This window comes from Peromyscus maniculatus, chromosome 11, assembly GCF_049852395.1.
Source record: "Peromyscus maniculatus bairdii isolate BWxNUB_F1_BW_parent chromosome 11, HU_Pman_BW_mat_3.1, whole genome shotgun sequence".
NCBI classification, from domain to species: domain Eukaryota; kingdom Metazoa; phylum Chordata; class Mammalia; order Rodentia; family Cricetidae; genus Peromyscus; species Peromyscus maniculatus.
The window spans coordinates 90197599-90206593 of NC_134862.1; the positions used below are offsets into that span (position 1 = coordinate 90197599).

Here is an 8995-nt window from a genome sequence, read left to right on the forward strand (position 1 = left end):
ACTTTCTGTCTCTAGTCTCAGCGGAGGTTTGCCATGGCATTTGTAGCACACCCACGGCTTTGTCTTCCAGGCACAGTTGTACACGCCACTCATCTGCCTTCCTGCAGCCCATGCACCAGCTCCTGTGCCTGCATTCCTCACTGCACCCGACATCAAAGTGCCTCTCGTGTTTTCTCGAAGGCCCCGTTTCTTCCACCTGGGGAGTTCCCAACCCCAGACCCAGAACGGGCAGAGAGAGCAAGAGCCCTCACCTGGGCCATGTTAAGGGATGGGGGTCCATGCAGAGCCGCCCAGTGCACACAGCACATAGTAGGCATTCACTAAATCCATGATGTTTGTTGTCATGGCTTGGCTGCATATTCCTTCATGGTCAGGGTTCAGGCCACAGGCTCACTATTATTTCCCTGCGCCGAGAATGGTGCTTGGTACGTAGTAGGTGTTCCATGAATCCCAGATAAAAGAATCACGGTAAGTTAAACAGGGTTATCCACAATTAGGCTCAGTCCACAACGGACAGAGGACTAGCTTTGGAGTTAGAATGTGGTTGATCTGTCATGAGCTGTGAGAAGCCATCTGTCTAACTCCAGGCCCAACCATGTCTGGCTCTAGATGCGAGACTCCAGAGGCGCCCAGTGGTGCCCTAGCTGTGCAGGTTAGAACGAAAATAGTTCAGGTGCTTTTTATTTGGTTTTGCTTCTTAGACACCTTCTTAGAGTTAGGGGAGGGGTCTATAATGTTAAAAAAAAAAAAGCTGTGTTTCTTCCTCCTCTAAATAGACAAAAGTAGTAGCCTGTAGTTCTGGTCAACCCATCCGCCTTGCAGAATCAGCCTGAAGCCCTTGCCCGACCACAGGAATGCAGGTCCCCCTACTTGGTCACTACTCATCCCCTAAAGCAGGAGGTTTGGGGACCTATACCAAGTTAAGATTCACTTACTTGCCCCGAGGACTGTGTTCATGCACCCACACCTGCATCGGTGACAACAGTCTTCATCCTGACCCTTGGAACTGACACATTATGTAGCATCACCTGGGGACCCTTGGACATAGCCATCATGTGAGCATGTGACAGCAGCTGGTGGCATGAAGAATCTGCTGTGCCCTGACCCCACAGGCACCTGGCTCATAAGTGCAAGAAAAGCGATGAGCCACAGTGATCGTTCCAGTGATGTGTGCTCACAGGCATCCGGAGACAACACACCTTTCACGGGGGTCACGGGATGCCGTCCTAACAGACAAACATTTCTGCATTGTGGGGTGTAGCAAAGCCTCCGTAGGTGAGTCGGAGACCATAGAGACAGGAATGAGGTGAATGCATGGGCTCCGGCCTTGGAAGGGGACTGTTGAGGGCCGCAGGCTCTTGCTGACATCTGTTTTCCCATTTCTGTTTGCATCCAGCATGATCTACACCTTGGTGAGCTCCTAACTCCTGCTGATGGAGAGGCTGCGGCTGGGAACCACTGCGGCTGTGGCTGGGGAAGGGCCAGATGGGGATGATGGAGACACCCAGCTTGGCAGAGACTGATTGGAAGGAGCTGGAGTCACACAGCAGACAGGGTCATGTGACCCGTGTGTGTCTGTTGTTGCTGTGTGTGTTGCTGCCTTTGCTGTTCACATCCCACATGGATTGCAGAGTCCCTCTGAGTGTCGGGGGTGCCAGCTTGTAGCTGATGAAACACTCAACCTCTGGAGATGAGGTTGTTGCTTTTTTCCTCCACTTCTCTGAGCATCAGTAACTTGCAAGTTCACATGGAGTGCCTGCCTGCATGGCGGGAATGAGGCCGGAAGCTAGAAGGTACCAGCCAAGGGACAGAAAGACTCGGGGCCAAGGCCACGTCTTCAGAGATGATTGAGACTCTCAAGGATACCATGGGCTACCCAAGAGTCTTGTTCTATTTTGTTGGCAGCAAGTTATGCCCAATGCGAACTGGGGAGGGGAGTGTGAGAAAATGGATTTTTTTTTAAATGTTTGCAACATGTCCCAGGTGTGAGTTCTTCACCATCCCAAGATGTGTCCTGCCACGGCACCAAAAATCCATCAGAGTCGTGACATGCCAAATCATCTGCCTGGCATGAGCCAAAGCCTAAAATAACAAGCAAACCTCAAAGCAGTTTGAAGTCCAGATGCAGAGAGCTGCTGTGTACAAGGGTATGGGCAGCCGGGAAGTGAGACACCGTAATTATCACTTCAGTCGATGCTGCACAGCCTTTGTGCTGCCCGGTTCAACGTGGGGACATCCGCCGATTTGAATTTTCCACTTGGCTTTTGCTCCTTTTTGGGGGGTGGGAGTTGTACGAGGGGGTGTAAACAGTGACAAGGCTGAGATTTTTATGATGTTTAAATTGGGCACAATGATTTTGACCTGATTCCCCAAACTTCCTTGCTTTTCTACTGTTACACACACACACACACACACACACACACACACACACACACACACACACACACACACGCGCGCGCTATTTATATACGCTCCCATCTGAATCCTGTGACTCAGGTTTTTGAATGGTGTTTGTGTAACACATTGTGTGCTATGTTTAAAATGCAGCAACAACTTCAGCAAGTCACCTCACCGGCTCTCTCTTTTCAATCCATCCCGGGCTGGATGTGTCTCCAGATGGTTGGCAAACTAGCAGGTAGAAAAAGCAGTTTCAAAACGACACCGTGTTTCTAAAAATGCTGCAGAAAACAAAACAGGGAGAAAGAAAAAATAAAACTCACGAGGAAGAACAAAAACAAAATGCAGATTCCCTGGGGCCCAGCAGCAGTATAAAACCATAGCCTTTACAAAATGCAGATTCCCTGGGGCCCAGCAGCAGTATAAAACCATAGCCTTTACAGGGAGGTGGGGGGAGGAGGTTTTCCCTTGGCCAGAGCCCTTGCTACTGTTGAGGCTGCATGGCCTCCCCTGGGTACCATTCGCAGGATGGCTAGTTACGGCCAGCAAGCAGTGAAGTCTGGGTGGCAGGTGCAAAGCAAACTCCATCACCATCTTGCAAAAAAAAAAAAAAAAAAAAAAGCAACTGACATGGAGAAGGTAAAGAAGGGATCTGTGTGCCTCTCAGGGTGAGTCTGTTTCAAAGTTCACTTTCTTCCAAAAGGGCCTGAAGTAGTAGCTTTTGACAGGAGACACCAATATCAAAGATTGTTAATGTGGAATCAGGACATTCACACGCCAAGGCTTTACATTTTATACTTTTCTGGCACATTGAATCCTCCACAAAATCCGGTTGTTTTCTCGGTTTTAAAGAGAGGAAACTTTGAAGACCTGCTTTTGAACCTGAAGTCTGAGGTTAAGAGAACGTGCCCCTTCTGTCCCTTTAGCTTGGGGTCCTGCCAGAGTTCAATGGCTAGCATTGACTTTTGTGGGGAAGGATTTGAAAGCATAGAGCTTTGGTAGGAGTGCTCGGGGGCACGGCTCTCTTTCAGGGATGTGAGCGATTCTTCCCTTAGGCCTTTAACATGGTAGTTCTTACCTTTCTGAAAGAAACACGTTGGAAACTCCCCTGCCGTCAGTTGTGATTGGGAAATAAGTCCAGTGATCTCACGGGAGTTACAACTAATTTCCAGTCCCCCAGGAGAAGCTCATTTTCCTGATGGTAGAAGTAAGGTGGATGGGCTATTGACGGAGTGCAGGTGTGTGCCAGGTGCCTCCATAAAGGAGAAGAGCTGCTTACAGACATGCACAGCTGGTCAGGGGCGTGGCTTTAACCACGCAGGCTTCTTCCCACGGAGTTTTGCTTGGGCGGCTAACTTTGTCTCTCATTGTATGCCCCATGAAAGAAAGGCGAGAACAAGGCAGGAGAAATGCCTCAAATTTCCCGGAGCCTCAAGAATCCAAAGGAAATGTTTTTGTTGAGCAAGATAGAACCCATGTACCAAGCACAGGTCAGGGTGTTTCAGGGGCTTAGCCTGTGCCTGAGCTAGCCTGGAGTATGGGCCCCGTTTCTCTGCGGTAGCCCTGTGTGGCTGTGCTGTGTGACCTGGATGGTGGTGAGTCACTTAAGGTCAACCTTTGCTAAGGGGAGAGAAGAATGCCAGGCTCCCTCCTGGCTTACTGTAAAGATGGTGTGACTTCACGTCCGGTGTGCCTGGTAATGGTGAGTACTCTATACGGGAAGTTCTGCCCTGGCATCTACGTGCTACCCAATGCCCCACCTTCCTGCCAACCATTCTATCTATATCTCGTTCCGTCCCCACAATGATGTTATGAAGGAGGAACTGTGAATGTCTTCACAGTCATAGTTGAAAGCTTTGGTACAAAACTTACAGAGGTCAAGGACCCTGGCCAGTCATACTTGCCAAGTTGCCAGCCAGCGTCTTTTTGCCTCTAGGGCCGTGATATTTTTGCATTCTCAAAAGAGTGACACGGTATAGGAGGGGGGTGATGGGATGTGAAAGATAGAGCGAGAGTGATGATGGACAGGACAGGAGCTGAGCAGTAAGCCTCACGTGTCTCACGGCAAGCAACCTGGGGTGCCGGACTGCAATCGGAAAGACAGTTGGCGAATTTGTGATGCTTAACTTTTGTGAGACGCTGCTTTCTCGTCTGTCACAGAAGGTGCATACCGCCTCCATGGGTGTGATAAGTCAACTGTGTCTAGAGAGCTCATAGCAGAGAGCCTGTCTCTACAATCTTGTCCCAGAAAATCTCATTTCCTGGTCCTCCCTGCACTGCCCCTCCCTCTGATGTGCCTGTGATTATATAGGGGAAAAAAAAAAACAACAGCAAACAAAACTAGATGTGTCTCATAGTAGCAATTCTCAGCGAGTCTGTTTTCTTCCTGTCCTCTCTCCTTCCTGGGGCTGGGGGTAGGGGGTGGTGGTGACAGTCCCAGCCACGCAACAGGGGTAACAGCTCAGCCTCAAGAAAAATACCCCCTCTGCGCCCTATTTTTAGGCTTGGTAATTGCACCAATGTTGAATAAAATTGTCATCATTATGACAGTTTTATTCTCCCACGTAAGAGATGAATGCAGCCAGCAAAATGCTTTGACAACAATTAATTGCACTCACACTGTGTTATCACGCAGATCCGTTTTATAGCCCTTTCTTTTGGGGGGGGGGGGACTTGGGCTGCTTCGTTCCACATTGTGCTCTGGCATGTGACTCTGTAGAGCCTTCCCCTCCCCTGGTCCTTAGACCCAAACCGGCCATCTTCCCCACTGCGTCCGCTCCAAGCTTGAGCCCCAAAGCAAAGCATGGGAGGTAAGGAGGGAGGGAGGGATTCCAGACTGCTCTTATGACAGGACTCTTCCTGGGAGATGGAGCTAAGCAAGGCAGAGCTTCTTCAGGAAGCTGGTGGGCATTTCCGAGGAAAGGTAGGGTCCCTGTTTGGGAAGAGGGATGTTCTTTCCTCACAGAGAACTGCATATGATGGGATGAGAATGTCCAGCACATTCCTCACAGCTCTGTTAGTACAGGAAGACCTGAGTCAGACCTAGGGGGTTGGGTCTCAGTTGCTGCTTATGATCCAGAAACGGCCACAACCAAAAGACAACCTCCAGACATTGACCGCTATGTGGCCATTCCTGACACCTCCCACACCCCATGCAGTTCTTCCCCAACATTCCTGGGTGCCCCAGAGAGGCTTTTCTATGTCTTGAACTTGGGCCCTTGGCTACTGTGTGGCAACCATGTTTTCTCCTTTTCCAGGGAGCTGTGTATTTGATGTGGCTCATCAGGGCTTACAGGAACCAACTGTTCTGTTTTATAGGGAATTTGCTGGCAGTTGTTAAATGCAGCCACTGTTAAAACCAAAGTTATGTAAGCTGTGATTACTTACGCAGAAGACAAAGATGTGTAGTTACAAGCCCACTTCCTAACATACATTTAGTATTCCGTGTGCTCCGTAAGTGCTGGCTGTCAATTTTGTGGTAGAAATATGGATGTCATGTGATTGTGTGCTCCTGTTCAGCCTTCCCAGCCTCAAGTTCACTGACGTCATTAGTACCTGGACATTGCCCATGATGAAAGCGTTGACACCACAGAACTTGGGAAATGCACATATTAGATGTCCTGCTCTCTCCCCCCCCCCCCCCCCCCCCCCGCCCCATCTGAGTGCGGATTAAGCACTTCCTATTAGTGCACCCTGGTCTTCACTCTGGCACAGTTGTGTGACCACATCACGGGAGCCAGTAACCAAGGCGACGGTTGCTGCATCTTTAATGCAGCAGTGGGTATGCAGTGGCTGGTGGGTCTGGGGTCTGGGCCCCTGGTGGCATGACCTTCATGACCGTGCCTGTCATCCACTCTGGCTGGGACACCAGTGATACTGCTACTGTTGTCCACTTGAAATCCTGTCGGGGGTTATTGCCCAGCTTTCCGTGAATTTGACAGCTTATAAAGAGAAAGTTATTTTTGTCTCCTGGGTTTATTTGGCTCCGTGGTTATTCAGCCCCATCCATGCCTTTGGGCTTGTGGCAGCACATCGTGGTGGAAAGTCCGAGACAGGAAGAGGCTGGGGTCTCGGAGCCTCTTCCTAAAGGTTCTACCGCTTCCCAGTGGTGTCACCTTGGGGACCTTTAGGAGATGCTAAATGCCCAAGCTACAAATCAGGTGTGATGGCACATGCTTAGAATCCTAGCCCTCTGAGGCAGGAGTAGGAGAATCATGAGTTCGAGACCACCTGGGCTACACAGTGAGACCCTGCCTTTAAAAAGAAATGAAGTTCAGTAACAGGAAGGGCAGCCATTTAGCATGCCCAGCGCTGCAGGGAGTGGGGGCCGGGGGCGGAGCTAGGAGCAGCCACACCCACCTGCGAAGCGTGAAGGTGCTTCAATCCGCAGACCCTAGTTCCACTTTTCTCTGCCAACTTGGGGCCTTTGTTTTTCTTTGGAGGCAGGTCACTTCAGGGTCCCCATGCAGGTGGGGCCCATGTCTCCTCCCGGAGTGAACAGAATTCACTCCTGAATGAACCTCCTGGGGTGAACAGAATTCATATTCTGCTAGGTAATGTTCCTCCCCAGGGGGAGATGTAAACTGCATCCACCCTCCTCCTAGGAGCCAACCAGAGTTTACTCTGGGGAACCAATGAATTTATTGGGCTTCCTTACAGAGCATAGGTGAGGGGTTACTTTCAGGAGTATGGATGCTCCATCCCCAAAATGCCACACCTGGAAAGCCTTTAGCCCTCATGGATGAAGGCTTCCCCATAGCCATAAATGGGACCCCCCTTACTGTAGTCAAATTGCTAAATGGTAATAATAGTAATAATAGTAATAATAATAATAATAATAATAATAATAATAATAATAATAAACCCAGAGCCAGATATTGGGGTAAATTCTGAAAGATCAGAGAAGCAGAGCAAGCCACAGCCAACCTCACCTCGCCAACTCCTCAGCTGATCCTGTTTCCATGAATCCTCAGACTGAAAGCTTCTGAGTCCTCACCTGAATGGATCTCAGCTGAACTGCTGCTAAGCCTAAAAGCTTAAAAGCCTCTAGTTCCTGGTCCTGGCGCCTTATATACCTTTCTGCTTCCTGACATCACTTCCTGGGATTAAAGGTGTATGTCACCATGCCTGGCTCTGTTTCCAGTGTGGCCTTGAACTCACAGAGATCCAGACAGATCTCTGCCTCCCGAGTGATAGGATTAAAGGTGTGTGCCACCACTGCCTGGCCGCTATGTTTAATTTAGTGGCTGTTCTGTTCTCTGATCCCCAGATAAGTTGTATTTGTTCCAGCACAAATAAAATATCACCACACCTTACCTCCCCCGACACCACCCCTACCACCCCACCCCATCTCAGTTACACTAGCCTCTCTACTCTAGTTCCTGCCCAAGGCAGCATTGCATACGTTAGGGGTTAGAGAGCAGCTGGATACGCAGGTGAGAGTCTCGTGACCCTCCTCAATGTCCATGAAGGGATATAAACAGCCAACTAGCCCAGCTGGGATAATCCTTTTGCAAGGGTGCTCAGCTGAACTCCCCAAGATGGCAGTTCCTTGGCTGGGAGGACAGTAGTTACTCATAATAGGCATCCACCCACCTCACTGGATGGTCCAAACTAGAGGAAAGAGAGCTTTGTGAGGTACCCCGTCTTGTGCTTGGTGCATAAAACAAGCCCCATTACCACTTCTCTTTCCTCTTTCTCAACTGATTCTGGGTGTTGCTCTCTCTCCTTGCACAGTCCCTTTCTTGCAGGCTCCACACTGTACCCCCAGGTGCCTCAAGGAAGACACCTGCCTTGTGATTGGGAGACACAATGGTCTCAGACACGATTATGTTCTCTGGAATTTGACTACCTGAGAAGTCAGCAAGAAAGACTTAAATGCCAGCCCCAAGTCTCTGTTCAAATGTCACCAGAAGTGTGAACAGTAAATCCTTGTCCTTTTCAGAAATGCTTGTCACATCACAAAAGCATCGTCACCTTTGTGGCAAGATGATGTGTGTTTATTCCAGAGCAAGAGGAGGAAAGAGAAGAGTCCAGTTAAATGCCAGGCCCATAGTGAACCATAATGAGACAGCCATTGGCCCCCACCCAGGATGGTGGGTTTGGATCCTGCAGTGAAGACAGCCTGATAGTCAAAAGGCTCTGGGCGAGGGATTCTGCCCATCAACTGCCCTTACGGGAAAGTCTTAGGGTGCTAATCTGCTTTCCTAGAGCTAAGTGGGAAATGACCCTCAAAGTTGAGCTAACTTTCTAAGCGCCATAAAACCGATCAAGCCCTCTCCAAGAGTGGAGGTATCAGCAGGTGGGTTAGGTCATGTGTGGAACCCTGTACCTGAAGTGACCAGCATTTGCCCTTAAGGAATATTTCAGAACTGTGTTAAAACAACCAAACCCCAAGCACCAGGACTTGACTGTGGTGTTAAGTCCTGTGCAAAAATTACTGATAAAACTCAGCAGCAGCCCTGTCTGACTATAAGAAAAAGAGCACAGGTTGTATTCTGCATTTAAGACATGTGTCATCTTGCTCTGGGTTTGTCACTGGGAACCCCAACATTGACTTTCAGTTCCACAGGTAAGGGGGGCCAACCCATGCCAGACT

The 8995-nt window shown here is 49.5% G+C and overlaps 1 protein-coding gene across 1 annotated transcript in view; it reads left to right on the top strand.

The window, feature by feature from the left end:
- Positions 1-2996, top strand: part of Cnih3 (cornichon family AMPA receptor auxiliary protein 3) — a 112682-nt gene extending 109686 nt beyond the window's left edge. The window contains exon 6 of the mRNA XM_006974174.4: positions 1397-2996. Coding sequence (XP_006974236.1) covers positions 1397-1424 — 28 coding nt within the window. The 3' untranslated portion in view covers positions 1425-2996. The remainder of the gene's footprint in view (positions 1-1396) is intronic.
- The last annotated feature ends 5999 nt before the right edge of the window (positions 2997-8995 follow it).